This window comes from Simochromis diagramma, unplaced genomic scaffold, assembly GCF_900408965.1.
Source record: "Simochromis diagramma unplaced genomic scaffold, fSimDia1.1 OVJJ01000389.1, whole genome shotgun sequence".
Taxonomy (NCBI): Eukaryota; Metazoa; Chordata; class Actinopteri; order Cichliformes; family Cichlidae; genus Simochromis; species Simochromis diagramma.
The window spans coordinates 1,931,290-1,947,549 of NW_024387227.1; the positions used below are offsets into that span (position 1 = coordinate 1,931,290).

At 39.5% G+C, this 16,260-nt stretch overlaps 1 protein-coding gene across 1 annotated transcript in view; it reads right to left on the reverse strand.

Moving 5' to 3' along the window:
* LOC120746740 (voltage-dependent calcium channel subunit alpha-2/delta-2-like) overlaps positions 1 to 14,005 on the reverse strand; it is a 39,753-nt gene extending 25,748 nt beyond the window's left edge. Inside the window, exons 1-2 of the mRNA XM_040052188.1 lie at positions 13,373 to 14,005; positions 5,284 to 5,365 (exon numbers count right to left, since the gene is read on the reverse strand). Coding sequence (XP_039908122.1) covers positions 5,284 to 5,365; positions 13,373 to 13,485 — 195 coding nt within the window. The 5' untranslated portion in view covers positions 13,486 to 14,005. The remainder of the gene's footprint in view (positions 1 to 5,283; positions 5,366 to 13,372) is intronic.
* Between the last annotated feature and the right edge of the window lie 2,255 nt (positions 14,006 to 16,260).

The following is a 16,260-nucleotide window of genomic DNA, read 5'->3' on the forward strand; positions in this document are numbered from 1 at the left end:
ATTGTAGTATTAGGGATTTAGTTGTATTAACGATAGTAACGCATTATATTCGTTATTCATTTAAGTAGGCCACAGGTCAAGCTGCTAAACACTCACACATAGAGCACACACACAGAATTGGGAGAATAAGTCAGATGTGTATGTGAGAAGCAGAGGCGACAGAAAGGAGAACACAGTGTGCGAAGAAATGTGCAGCAAGGACACGAGATAGGGAGACAGCAGATAGACAGGCATTAGCAGGCGCCTAGTTTTGAGAGACAAAGGTTGGTGACTTCTGTGTCAATGTGTGCTGTTGGGGCCAAACCTATGGCGTTATTTTTGTGCCACTATTCTGAGCGCATGTAAAACAAATTTGCAGGTGCAAGTGTTGCATTTTGAGAAGAAATTTATTTACAGCGAAGAAAAGCTAAATTTGAGTGAACAAAATTCATTGCTGTGTGCAAAAAATGTATTTCAGTGTTTGCTATTATCCATATACACTCAAAAACTGAGCCCCTCTCGCTCAGTTTTTGTGCTGCTTGCGCTCTCAACATTTCTGCCCGTGCGTGTTCAGCTCTTTCTGTACACCGTTATATTTATGCCACAAAATCAGCCAATCACAGACTTGGATGTAACAAAAAATCTGATTGGCTGTTTTGGTCTCCAATCAGCTCGAAATGACGAAATGCAATATCCCAGAATCCATTTCGTCCAAAACTCAAACGAGGCAAACGAGCCAGTCATATTTTTTTGCATCCAAGTCTGTGATTGGTTTGGTTGGTTTTGTGACACAAATATAACGGTGTACAGAAAGAGTTGAACGCGCATAGGCAGAAATGTTGAGAGCGCAAGCAGCACATTGCGAGCAAGCGCAAATGCAAAAACTGAGCGAGAGGGGCTGCTATTGTGTGTGTGTGTGTGTGTGTGTGTGTGGATAATAGCAAACACTGAAATACATTTTTTGCACGCAGCTTTTCTTCGCTCAAAATAAATTTCTTCTCAAAATGCATTTTGATGATTGATGCTGAACTTTGAAAATCAGTCAAGAGCCGTCTGTGTGCATGGGTGTTTGTCTTCCTCACTGGCAGAACTCAGGTGGTGAGGATGGGTAAGTGCATTTCCAACAGCATCACCATCAACACGAGAGCGCCACAGGGATGTGTCCTCTCGCCACTGCTCTACTCCCTCTACACTTCAGACTGTGTGACCACCCACAGCTCCAACACCATTATGAAGTTTGATGACGACACAGTGGTGTTGGACGCCATCTCCAACAACGGTGAGGCGGCCTACATGGATGAAGTGAAGAATCTGGCATCATAGTGCCAGGACAACCATCTCCAGCTGAATGTTGGCAAGACCAAGGAGCTGGTGGTGGACTTCAGAAGGAGTCAGCACAGAGACTACAAGCCCATTATCATCAATGGAGCTCCAGTGGAGAGGGTGCAGTCCTTCAAATATCTCGGTGTCCATATCTCCTCAGACCTGACATGGTCTGCCCACATTCAGGTCCAGACCAAAAAGGCTAGGCACCGCCTGTACCACCTACGACAACTGAGGAAGTTCAGGGTCTCTCCAAAGATCCTCAGGATTTTCTATACAGGCGCTGTGGAGAGCATCCTCACACAGAACATCACAGCATCCTCACACAGAACATCACATCCTGGTTTGGGAACAGCTGTGTTAAGGACCAAAAAGCTCTTCAGAGTGTGATCCGTACAGCAGAACGCAGCTGCAAGATTGCCCCCCCCCCCGCTTCAGGACACCTACACCAGGAGATGCCGGACAAATGGAGAGCATTGCAACTGCTCATCCACTTTGTCACAGATTGAAGCCATTTGAGTACAGTGAAGTTTAGATAGTGCGGTTGTCTGCTGCTGTAGACCATCTGCTTTAACATTTGTTTGTTTTTTTTAGCTATTTTTGACTCTTCTTATTAGCACAGAGTGTTTAACCTCTGACTTCTGATCAATAAGACATTTCTCAACCAGAGAGCTACTACTTTAACAGGTCACCTTTAGTCTACATGAACCAAATGCATCGAGTTGCTGCCATGTTATTGGCTGGTATTGGCTAGATATTTGCATTAACAGGCAGTTGAACGGGTTTATCTATCCCACATGCAAAGATGTTGGAGAAAGAATTAAGATAAGCCAAAAAGAAAGGCAGTGATCTGGATGAATCTGTTTGGCAAGCATACATACAGACTGTAAGAGGACTTTCCCCCTAAAATTAGCTTTCTTCCCTAACTTTAAAATGTCCCAAATATTGAATACTGACCAGATGCTTTACTGGCCCATGCTGCACAGATGGGAACATGCAGCGATGAACAGGGTGTTTCTGTGAACTGTGCTGTCTGTGAAGAACTAGGTCTTGTGTAGAATCCACCAAGGAGCACCACTGAGGACACGCATTATGTGGGTAAAACATAGACAACAACCATGTAGGAACATAAGTATTGAACCTGGTAGCATTTTCCTCGTTAAATATATTTTTAATAGGGCTATTGAGATGAAATGCAAGTCAGGTGATTGATCGGGTCGATCTATCAGCTTCATGAGGACACACATATGATTTTTCTCTTAGTATTTAGGTATGAAAACAAAACCAACAGCACAAAGAGACTTTAAAGCGATCGCCACAGTGATTCTACTTTAGAAACAGGAACAGAAACTGAACTACTATAAGAAATGGTTCTTATTCCCAGCCTTAGTGCTCACTGCAACATTCATACCCAACACTATCAGTACGTTTTGCAACAATACGGTCACTACAGTCTTGACAGAGCTTTTTGCTTTTACTCATAAAGAGATGCTTCTTATGTGACACCGTGCCAAAGAAAAACCTTTTCATAGGCCATCAAATAGGACTGAACCCTCTAATATTCATTTGGGGTAGGCCTGCTTTTAAAATACAGAGATTTCAGCTGGGGTTTGATTTCTTTCTATGTCTAGATTACATCAGAAAATTTCACATCTATAGCCCCATTAAAAATGTTTAGTGTGAAAATGTTGGCACGTTCAATGCTTATTTTCCCCTCTGTATACAAGCTGTATACAAGTTCAAACTGAAATAGCACTAAGTCTTAATGGATATCCACTAAAAATTTTGACATCTATGGTTAAAAGACAATAAATTTAGTAATTTACCATGATAAAGAAAAGGTTCTGTTTTCCTGTTGTTCCTTGTGGTGAGACTGTTTGAGGCCAATGTTGTAATGTTCTTTGGGAATTTGGGAGTTTTGTTGTTTTTCCTGTTTTCTAAATGAGTCTAGGTTATGTTTGCTGTTCTCAAATTTATTTTAGGATGTTATATTCAAGTTCGAGTTAGCCTTGGGGTGACTATTGTTGACGCTAGAAGAACTGTACTGAATTCAGTATTCACAGAGTTTATTATTAGAGTTTGGGTACTTGAGTTTTCTTGTATATTGGTTAATTGTTTTAGCCTCATCAGTGTTTCATGTTCTGTGATTTTCCTTATCTCAGTCTTTAGTTTAGTTGTTTCACTTTGTTAGTTATTGTCTCTCATATCTTGTTTTGAGTTTTACCTTCTGTCCTAAATTGTTTCAGCTCTGCCCCACTTCCCACCCATTTTTATATTTTCCTCTGTGTACTTATGGTCCTTTCATTATTTAACATTATTTATAATTACCATATCATTCGCATGATGATTCTTGATCTTATATTCCCAAAGTGTCATGGTAACCAGTGTTTTTGGAATTTTACTGATACTTTCATGCCTCTCAAATTCAGCCTTCGAGGTCCTCGAGTTACTACTCTACACCCAGCTAACTGTGACAGCTGTAGTTATCTATAAATGCGAACCCCTGGTTTAGGAATTAAAATGATGCCTGACGTGAATAACGGTTTCCTCACCAAGAGAAAACTTTCTAAGCAAAGGACAACAATCTTGAACAGATCTGCAGTGATTTAAAAGCATGGCGGGATTAATGAGGATTGAATGAACAAGTGAGTTTCACATCAAGGCATTACTGCAGGCTGACCATCTGCTATGGTGTGACACAAACAGAGAGGACACGTGCCACTGCTCTCTGCTGAGGGAACGCCCCCACACATCTCCTCAGAGCAGGGATCACTTGCCCCCTACAGATGATCTTTGGTCCTGGTCTCTGGCACTTGCCTTGAGAGGGACAACCCCTCCCAGCCACCTGTTACACTAAATAATGTTGAAAACATGCTGGAAATGAAAAGTAAAAGAAAACTGAATACACTCCTAATGACAGTCTACCAGATCACTGTGAACAATTAGACAAAAATAAAAACAATTACAATCTGGACTTACCTGCAGTCAGTGAATGTAACAAATCAAAATCCCATTTTGTAAAAAACCTTCAGTGGAAATGGGTTTTTTGGGGGGTGCAACTGAGCTACATTTCCACATTAAAATGTTCTTTTATTTCAGTAAACAAACAACTTTTATTTTGAGTTAATCCTAAGTATAAAATATTTATTAGGAATTCATTATTTACTTCTGCATGAGCAATGCTCACTAAAAACTTTGATGTCCAACCTTCAGCTGGAAAAAGCAGAGTTGGAATCTGAGATCCAAGTTGACTGGATATTGTTTAGAACCAGAACTAGAACCATTTAATATGGAATTTAACGCACAGAATCAGAATCAAAAGACCCTGGAATAAGATTACTCTAATGCACCTGTAATGTAAAAATCAATCATTAATGACTTCCAACTCAGAGCTTAATGGAAAATACCTGTTATGTGTTCAAAAATGAACAGTTTCAATATTAACACAGTTATTATATGATCAGCTCATGAAAGGCCTAAATTAGTATTCATGAATGTAGGTGTTATTAAAGCTCTTGATTTCATGAAGCTCAAATCAGATATTCTAAATCTAACCACTGTAGGTGTGTGTTGAGGCATCTCTTTCACTTTCAGGTGTATAATCCAGTGCGCACAAAACTGATAATTATTGTAAACACAACGCAATACAAAATTATGTATCTAAAATGTCTAAAAGCAGAGTATATGTACTAAAAAATAACGGCTAAAGAGAAAAAATGTAAGGGAAAGATTTATGGCTGCTCTGAGAAAACATTATTTTTTGTTATTGGCTCTGCAGGGATCCCAGAAAACCACCAAACAAGGAAACAAAGAGGTTTAAGTGAGACAGACTGTGACTGTTTTCTGGTTTTTTGCACCTATTTAGCTGCGGATCTTCAACTTAATGGAGTTACAGTCAATTTGCGCGCTGACCTCTCCGCTCGGTGCACTTCTTATTGAGTTTATCCAACACTGTGATGAATGAGAGAAGCAGACACTCACCCCTTTCAACTGCTGAGCTCCAGTGATGTGCTGAAAGACTCTGTCAATCTCCTGCTCGATACGCCTGGCCCAGTGCATCATCCTGTGGATAAACACCGGAGGCTGACTGTCACACAATGCAAAACAAATGAAACAGAGAGGTGTATCTGTTTCACAGAAACAATCAGTGATGTAACAAAAATAGCAGGAAACTGCACACAGATTACCACATCTTTTATGCAAACGTGCTTCATTTTTCTTGCAGCAACAGAGCGAGAGAACAGCTTTTTTGGTCAGTGTGGATGTTTTTTATGTCGCTCTTGCAACCATCTGTAATTGCATATGATTTGCAAGCTTGTCTGTACTTAATATAAGTATTTATTTCTTTAATTGTTATATAGTTTGGATATATGTTTAAAAAATATGCATCCACACTGCAATTATAATGGCTTCCAATGCAGCAGAGTAAGCCGAAAAACATTATCACTGATAATTGTTTTTGAACTTATCTGCACAAATCTGTCTTTTCTTGTTTTTGTATTTCGAAAAACTCAATGTGTGTTTGAATATCTTTTAAAAGGCAACATTATAGCCACAAACTATCAATGAAATTTGCATAATGACTGAAACCAGCCCACTGAAGGAACAATGGGCAATCTTACTGTTTATAAGATTGGGGAAACCTGCAGTCAGCTGAGACTGAAGAAGTCACTCGGATGAGTGACGAAACGTTTCTCCCACAAAACGCCACATCCAGATGAACAGAATCAACTTTTGGAGAAAGTGCTTTATACTACAAGCTACACTCACATACTCAGTGTCTTCCCTAGTAATGTTTCAAGATGCAGACTGGTTAATCCAAGAAATCCCAATAAACTAAAACTTCATTCATTATTTTCTATTCGATCAAAAAACAGAAAACTATACTCGTATCAATACAGCAGAGACACTATTTGTCAGATTTAAACAGACACTGTTGGGAGGACTATTCTCGGGCTCACTTTCACACAGTATTCCCTGTATGTCCATGATCCAATCTATTATGTATCCAGTGTAATCCTCACATGAGACCGGACGATATTTAATTAAAGGTGAAACACAAAACAAGCAGTCAAAACTGAAAACCTGGGACACTGGAATAAAAGCCAGTGATGATCAAGTTTGACCTTAAATTTGACCTTGATGGTGTTACATAGTGTTTGAAAGGGAAAAACATTTAAATACACTATATGTAAAACACAGAAATGGCACCAAACCTTCTCTACTTTTCATCCTACTGATTTTGTTGATTTTGATTTTCTGCATATGCATTCAGCATATACAAATCTCTAGCTGTTTTCACACATCTACTGCAGCCCTGAATTTTTCAGAATTTGCTTTCAGGACACAGACATCAGACATTTAAAGGTGTCCAAACTGCTCACTAGCACAAAGACCATATGACTCATGTTGGGATACGTCTGATACACAGGTGGGTAAATGGTCATCATGCAGGCTCCCTCCCTTAACCCAAATGAAGCATGAATTTGTCTGAAGTGGGCTGCTCCGTTTTGAGTGCTTTGTTATGTGAGAAAGGGCAACGGACCTCAATTCAAGACCTCCTCCGCCTCTCCATGTGGAGTTTCCCTAATTGACAAGTACTGCCCATAAAAGAAAAGTAAACATTGATGCTCTGACATTGGGGACAGCTATTTTGAAAACATTAAAAATGTTCTTTAGGGGAAAACGCACTTGTTTGGAGATGATATATCACTAATTACTTCTATAATGTCAGTCCACCTACCACACAAAGGTTAATTCATGACTAAAATAATTAGGTAGGAGTCAAATCGTCTTTTTATGCCTGGAAAGGTTCCTAACTGACTGAACCAACATGGAAATATCTAAGTGTCACTCTTTTCTCTAAATACTAAGGAAAGGGGCTTCATTTCCTTTCTTATCTCCTTGAGCATTTAGGATACACTGAACTATACAATAGGAAATGAAAAGGAATAATACCGCTCCACAGTTCCTTGCAGCGTTAACATTCAAAGCCTAACACACTAAATAATTTATCAGTTGTTTTCATACAATCCTACTAAATGGAATTCATGTAGATAAATATGAGCAGACTGAGGGAGAGATTAAGGAAACCTTCTGCATGAGACATTAGTATATTTTTATACTAAATGGTCACATTATTATCACTTTATTTACAGACCTATCATGTTTGCCATCAAGGTAATAAAGCAGCTAAAATGTAGCACTTCTACAGTTTGAATGGATATGAAACTCACAGTTCATTGGCTGATGTCTGATTAAGAGTTGGAGGTACAAAAAAAAACTTGCAGGTGGATTAATTAAATTAAAAGCTAACTTTTGTATTTGGGGTAAATTCTGGAGTTTGGCGCAGTGTTATCAAGGACAGCAACAAATTAGTTTGAATTTGCTACTACTCTGACTGGACCACACCTCTGATTTCACACCTCTGATTGGATTCTCAAGTTTCAAAGTACATAGTACTATTTTTATTATTATTGTTGGACTTTTCTGCACTTATTACATTGAAGTTTTTTTATTTATTATTTTTTTTACAAATGAGAAACACAAATAGAGAATAAGGAGGGGGAAAACACTTGAAGGACCAGATTTATGAAAATCAAGATATTCCATTACTACGTGTGCTGAATTCTTTTAGGGTAACTAAATATGTTATCCTATTCCACAAATGTATTTTAACTAAATACAGCCTTCCTTCAACTACTCATTTAAATAAGAATTTTGCACTTAAATCAATATCATAAATATAGCACAGCATGTGCTCTTTCATTTTAAATAATAAATACTGTGACATAATCACATCGCAAGCTGCGATTTCAAAGCGGCACCCAATCCTACACAACCTACCTGAACAAAAGAGGGATCCTGCAGTATAAAAATCAGTTTCCTTCAAAATTTTGCAGTCAACCATTACTACATAAATGTAAAAATATGCTTTAAAAGACTATACACTAAACTATATACTATATAGTTATTATACCATATAATATACAACACAATATTTGTGTTATGCTCTGACTATCTTACTATATATTCCCCTGCAATCCTGTACTTCACTTCAGTCAGATTTAAGAAAAGTTTCTGGAGATGAAATATTCATTTTAGTTTCTACCTAAATAAGTCAAACCAGGAAATCAATTAATCAGACCTGTAAGTGCCCAGAGAGTCGATTCATTATCAGTCAGACAGCTTCCAGCAGAGTTACAAGACAACAGCACTGATTAAAGTCTTGTTGGGCTTGTTTCTGCTGTCGGACAAGCCACAAATCTTCACTCAACTGCCCGAATCCACAGGAAGACAGCTTTTTGGATGCTGCAAAGGATTCTTTTTCTTTCTTTTTTCTAGCCCAGCTGAAATTGAGGACGCCCAGACCTGATGAAGATCAGACAGCTCTTAATACGGTGCGAGACATTTTCACATTCTTTTATTTGAAGTGATAATTTACTTCTGGGTTTCTGGGAAGTGCCCAGCTACAGGAACCGTGTATAGAAACTAAGATATAACCTTTTTTTTTTCAAATCCAGCAACATCAAGAGTATCACTTTAAAGGCCCATTTAAGATTATTATAAGACTGAATGCCTGACATGTCTTCACACTGATCCATTTGAAAGTGAATTTCTTTTTTACCTTGAGGCGTTCGAGGCAGTGGTAGAAATAAGCGAGGCGTGCTGTGGAAAAGAGAAACAGCATGCACACTTTCCTTTTCCCTCTCTATAGAGGGATGCAATCGGAAAAATATCTAACGCTTTAAATAAAGCCTTTAAAATGCACTCTGTTCCAAAGTGTTCTCAGGTTGCTGGTGCTATTAAATCTGGATTACATTAATTTGATTAACTGAAAATATCTTGAATATTATTAAAAATATCGTTTGTTTGTTTTTAAAGACTGATTTTTTTTGCATTTAGCTACTTTGTCATCAGTCTGGAAAACAGTCAGTTTGTCTGCTGACTCAGCCTTTGGAGGCAGTGGTCCATTTTTCAGGGCTTCCGGTGTAACCAGCAGATATCCATGCCATGCCAACACTTGCTGTTGCACCAGTCATTATTACTGACTGCTTCCAAATGCAGATGCATTTTAGAGGAGAGCCACTAAAAGCTAAATTGCTTCGTTCGCATGTGATTGGTCAGTGCAACCCAGACTAGAAAATAGATACTCTGTATGCATAATCTGTTGCAATGATTACTTTCTCGTTCATTTAAAACTGTAAAAGGAGCAAATCCAAAGGCAGGAGTAGCAAAGTAGATACAGATAAAAAGACTTTGTCGCAGATGCTAGGATTTCTTTAAAAGGCACCTATAAATTGGGCAATCAGTTACATTAATCCCAGCAATCCTACAGGTTGCTTAAATGTCACATGGCGCAAAACAATATCATGTTTACAATCATAAACACACTGAGCAATCCCAAAGCTGAAGCATGTCAGATGCCATGACTGCTTCATTAACACACGTCCTCCATCTGCATCCCATATGTTTTGACATTTGCTAAAACAAATGTGTGGGGTTAATCTTCATAGATTAAAAAACAAGAATCAGCATTATGAATATGTGGCTTTTCTGCAACACTCAAACCTGGATAAAAACACTTTTTTATCACACTTTTTACTGAAAATGCTACAAAGCATTTTATTTATTTACTTTACACAAAAAAACAGTGCACACTTTGTTGTGCCGGCTAGTCTGTTGTGTGTTATTATAAAATCTTTGCAGATCGGGTTTACTGCAGTGGAGAGAATACTATCCTGAGTTTCTGGCACATCCGAATTTTGACAACAGCTGCTACTGGCTCCAAAAATTGAGCTTTTCTCATGCTACTATTTTGGACTGACAACTGTGCATTTCTCCACATTTTCCTCACAACTAGCTGAAGACAGCACAGCAAGCAATCATATAGGGGACTGGTGTCCAGTTGTACCCACAAACCGACTAAAAGTTAACTTTTTTTTCCACATAAAGGAAATATTTGTTTCTAAAATGTAACTTTAATGTCTTTCTGAAATAAGGCATATAGCTTACTGAAGACACCAAGCTTCCTTCTTCACAGTTTCAGTTAAAATGCCCTCAAAAAGTTGTGTCTAAATTAGGTTTGTTACATGACTGCAGAGCAGCTTCGACCCCGTGACTCAGTGCCGCTGAAGCACAATCTAAAGTTTTTGACTGTGTGCTCCACTTCCTCTTAAGCCCTGTGGGACATCAGAAAACCAAGTACAGGGGCCACACAGCAAAGCACTCTTGTGCCTCTACTCTGTTACCGGCTATAGTCACACAACGCTGTGAAGACAGATAGAGAAGCACTACATGATGTGACCCATATTCACTTACAGCAGAGAGAGCAAAAGGTTGAGAGGAACAGCTGAGCCATAGGTGGGGTATAAGGAGCAGACGGAAAAGCCATAAAGCATCTATCAATCCTTCTATCTATGGTTATCTATGGTTTGGGTTACTGGAAATCAGTAATTAAATCAGACAGAGACAAGCTGACTGCCACTTTGCAACCCGCCTCTTTTTATGCTGCTCATAAACTGTCTTATCCGCCATTACTGATGCTTGCTCAGTTCTATTCATATCTTGCTGCTCCTAAAAATCGTCTTTTGACAACAGTACCTGGCTTTGTTTACACATGGCCTGCTTCCTTTAATGTCTGTTCATGTGCTGTGCAAAAACACAAAGCTACTCGAGACACTGAGTTCTACTGCAGCACCAGCAGTGGCCTTGAGAGAAAGATCAGCGTTGTGGATTTAACTAAAAGAAGATTTCCTCTCTGCTCTGTTACAACTCCACGTGTTGCATATTACACATGGTTTTGCAGTGATAGGCGAAGTACATAAAAAGTGCATAAAGGCACCAAAACAAAAGTACTCGCTGTGAAAAACAGCCCCATTCAAGGTGTCATATGTGCCATATTAGTGATGACATAATATTAGAATTTCATTAAATTCATCGCTGCAGCCAAAATAAGTCAAAAATAACGATATAACCATGATACCTCCAGGAGGTTTTATTCATGCTATTCATGCAAACATACATACACTATGATTATTATAGTATAGCTCTCTGATTCATTGTATTGTGACACACCACTCTAACCTGACATTTGATTCTGTAGTATGAATGTGTTAAATGTAAAAATAAATGTGATTGTGGGATTTGTATAGAATATTTGTGTATGCTGTAGAAACGTTGGGACCCACTGTGCCATAGGCAAGGTTTATGCAAAGTTTCATCCACTAAGCAAAATACTTTTAGCATGATTTTATTATGGTCAAGCTTCAAATATAGCAGTAGTAAATAACAGAAGCTGAAATCTGATGCAGAACAAAAAAAAGGTTGTACTCGAATAAAGTGAAAGTACCTCCGATTTGAATTTGAGTACTTTAACAAAGGCATTTTGATCAATGTTCTCAAAACACATATTTCTAATGTAAACTTTTACAGGTCATGAGCTCCTTTGCAGTCTGAGAATAACTGCAATAAAATAACATAAAAAAATATTTGATTTTCCCCCATTGATGTTCTAGATGTCAGAACACGAGGAAGGCAGATTGCAATGTCTGCAGCATGGCAGGCTATTACTACAAAAACACATATTTTTTGTAGTATCTATCTATCTATCTATCTATCTATCTATCTATCTATCTATCTATCTATCTATCAGCAGGGAGAGGCCGTATCAAGACAGAAAGGGTGGGAGGAGAAAGAGCAAGGCGAGAGAGGGAGAAGTGGTATAAATCCACGCTGCTGCAGTATTAATTCTTAATTGGAATGAGAAGCTGTTCTACAGCGTCGTAACACCGCTTCATTTAGCTTAGCCGAAGCGACCCAGGGCACAAGACTATGGAGCTGTTTCAGAGCACTCAGCAGAAAAAAGCAGCAGAAAGGAGGAGGAGGAGGAGAAAGCAGCAGCTTGAAATAACCCATTTCATCATAAAACACACACATATGCACACGCCCACACTTGACTGGTTTATAGAATAGACCCCTCTTTTCTAATTGGTAAATAAACCTCATATCTCCAGTTGTGATTGGCCAGAAATTCTTCAGCATGTGCCCTGGAGATGAGTGGACCATCTGGCCTGTTCCTCCCTCCTGAGCAGCCCGATCGCTGAGCCTGGAGTTGGGCCCAGATAGTCTCAAGTTAAGTGCCAGCTGTACTTAACTGTAACGGGTTAAAGGTTAGGATTGAAGAACTGGGCAGGAGATTGATTGAAAAACAAGGGGAAATGGTATTTCGAATGCAGCCTTCAGCAAGAAGCCACAGTAAAACCACACCTTTCTTCTGCTGTGCTAAATAGTAGGCATGGTACTAGTAGGCTACTCCTGAGCTTTGAGTACTTGTGTTGTACAGTGCACAGTGTGGTTTCCTCAAGAGGTTGTAGGAAATGATAGGACTGTTTGATGATTTTTTTCAAGCCATCATGGAAAGATCTAGCACTTAGTGGAGCACAAGAACAACAGGGGAAACAAGGAAAAGAGCCTTACCAGTTTTATGACTGCACAGACTTAATGTTGCATGTCAAATAGAAATTCTCCAAATAGCTCAACTAATTAAAGCCACAGTCTAGCTCACCTTAAACTTCCCTGTACGTCCTTGCAGTTTTAATTTTTTGTTTGTTTTTTGTTTTTAAACAGGTTTTTGAGAAAGTCAAAGTTAATATTCACAGTCGTCCATTGGGTAATACCCTCAGATCCTATTTGTGCAGAACATCAGATGAAGGCTCTAACTCATCATATGGTAATAGGGAGGATTAATCATTTGCCAGATGCTCCTAATTTTGCCTAACTTGATGTACAAACACTTACAGTATGGGGTCTTCTGCTTGGGAGGAACACTGAAATATGATTGCTCATTTAACCCTACAAATATACCTATATACCCCTATATATCATAGCGTGGACTACACCTTCCAGCTCTTTAAATAACCTGCCTTTACATTGATGTAATCGCCAACCCTGTCAAATTACATAACAGCAGAAGATAAAGCATGCAGGGTGACTGGAGTATCTCCTGGTGGCAAAGCGAAGTGGTCAAGCCCAAAGTTGTCTCCCATCGTTTTCACTGAGGGTTACTTACGTGTATTGCTGGGGGAAGAGACCCTGCGCTCCAGGCCATGATGCGCTGAAAATGAAGATAATCTGGATAGATAGCAAGCAGACGATGCTGCAAGACCTTTCGCCTATCGCCATTTTCCATTAAAAATTCTCGTCACGGGCTCTCGTTGCGTGAATGAAGCGCTCCGGACTGTCTCCGGGGCATACAGCGAGCAATGTGTGAACGTCAGGCTCAGTTTCCCGACGACTTCATCTCGGTTTCTCTCGTCAAGTGGACGCGGAGGAGGCAGGCATTGGCCGTGAAGGCATCGCGGACGGTGGGAGATGCACTAATGCAGCTGCCAAGACACTGCAGAGTCTCCCCTCCTGCTCCCACACACATACACACCACCACGAGCACTAACACCACAATCACACACAGGCCGGCGCGTCCACGCCCGCTCTCTCTTTCTCTCTCTCTCATCAGCAGCCCGTGGATCCGTGCGCGCTCACGCTCACCAGGCAACAGAGAAGCAGGAGAAGAATCTAGTTTGGCTTTATTTATCTCTGAGGAGCCACGTGGGATTTGTCACTGCCATAAATTTAGTTTTTCTATTTAGAGGAAGACGCAACACTTCAGGTACTGAAGGGTCCCTGAATGTAATAAAATCAAGACGCTTCTAACTCCCGTTTCACTCCCCCGGGGTCCAGTTTACCAACTGGGCCCCAGTCCACAGGAGACCCAGTCACGGTCACGCATGACTAGATTAAAAAAAGCGAGGTTATGTTTGATCATTCATTTAATTTAGCTGCTGTTTACTTTTTAATGTAACCATTAAAATTGTGAGAAAATTCAACCACTCTTTTTAAATATCACACTATAAAACCATCTGTGATCATTTTATAGTGTGACCATGTCCCACAAAATTGAAATAAAAGACAAAGAGTATATATGGGTTGTTGCAAAGTGGGACATGTTAATGCTGAAGGTGTTAGAAGTTAAAAGTGGGGATTTTCTCTTCTAATTAATCATTTAGTTTTAAATATCTGCCAAATGGATCTCATCTAATATTTGCCTTTGTGTTAATTTTCCTTCATATATCAACTGTACAGCATCCTGAAACATTGCCTGCTACCTACCTCTGCAAGAGCAGCGGAATGAAGGTGAGTTTAAATGCCATCCAGAGCAGCAGACAGTGCACAACAGAGGTGAAGAAGAAAGTAGAGCCAGGGTAGAATGAGGGGAGTGTCAGGGGTAATTTGTGACAGAAGAATAGCAACAAGATGGAAAAGAAAGGTTTACAAGATGGTAGTGAGACCTGCATGCGACAGTGGCGCTGACAAAAATACAGGAAGTCGAGCTGGAAGTAAGAGTGTTGAAGATGCTCCAGTTTCACAGGGAATTACCAGGATGGACAGAAGTAAAATGGGTACATCAGAGAACGTTAGAAAGGTTAGAGAGGCGAGTTTGAGATGGTTTGGACATGTGACCACAGAGAAGATTCATGGGTGTAGTGAAGGAGGACATTCAGAGGGCTGGCGTGACAGAGGAGGATGACATCGAGGCAGATGACCTGCTGTGGCACCCCATAAATGGAGCAGCCGAAAGAAGAAGGAATTTGCCCACGTGAGAGTAAAAACTTAGGTTTAAAAGAAGATAATCTCAATACTTCCTTGTTGGTTTTTATTTTTTGTACAGTGTGTTTTGGAGAGGAGAGTATCTGTGGATTTGCTGTTGCTACAAGCTTTTGTACACGAGCCAATCTTTATCTAGTAAGAACTACTGAAGTGTTATACACTGGAAGAGATGCAAAAAACAGTGGCACTACAGGGTAAATTAAGGATGCTTGGGACTGTTTTTTGAATTTCCAGGAACTTTTTAGAATAAACTCATTAAAGTATTGTTTAGAATACAGTCTCATTCGAACTTATGTCCTATCATTTTTAAATTTTGTATGACGGTAGATACTAATAACAGTTGGAGCGGATTTAATTTAGGTGAAAACTGCGTCAAGGTCAAGGTCACACTAAATACGAAAATCAGTAAAACTTCATATTTAAACTTCACATCTTTAAAACTTTACAGCAATATACTAAGCCTTGGGGGACATGAGTACCTAGGCTGGCATTGGCTAAGACCTTGACCTCTATTATCGTCAGCCATGGACAAAGCTGACTTGTAAAAAACTTTCATGAAATCATATGAAGTAACATATCATATGAAGAAGCGTGTAGAGGGCTGTACAACACACTTTCAATACAACATCACAACGACGCCATAACAGGCCGACGCCATCACAGTGTAATAAAAACAGGCTGATGTCAGCATTTTGTAATAAAAACATTATAAAGCATGCAAGCAAGTTTTAGTGTAGCCATTGAGTTGGGTGTGGTTGTGCTCGCTGAGAGTTCTGGTTACTTCTTTGAAAAGTCTCACTGAAACATCCCCACTGAACAAATAGCTTGTTCATGAAAGCCTTTAAACATAAAGGGCAGAGCTTTGCTGTGTTCTTGATGTCTGTATGCTGTGCATCCTGTCCATCATGGATAGACCCACATTGTAGTTCTTGTTTTTGTTGGTACTTGACCTTTAACAGAATTTTAATCAAAGAACAGCTTAGGGTGATTTTCTGGGATGAAAAGTTCAGAATCAGATTGGCTGCCTGGACATGAGTAACCCTCATTTGTGTTGGCTCTGGTGGCAGCCACGCAGGGCGGCTCATTAGTTGAGCAAGACAATTCAGTCAGTATTTGTTTTGGTTTTTAAATCAATCCAGGCATAACAATTATTTACACAGATGACCATTTGATTTGATTTTTTTAGCCATATTAAAAAGAAAAAAACCTCCCCCCATCATTTTTCTTTTAGTAAACATTGAACCCCCCCTTCATACTTTTGATTTGGTGTGTGTGGGTGTGAAACAAACCACA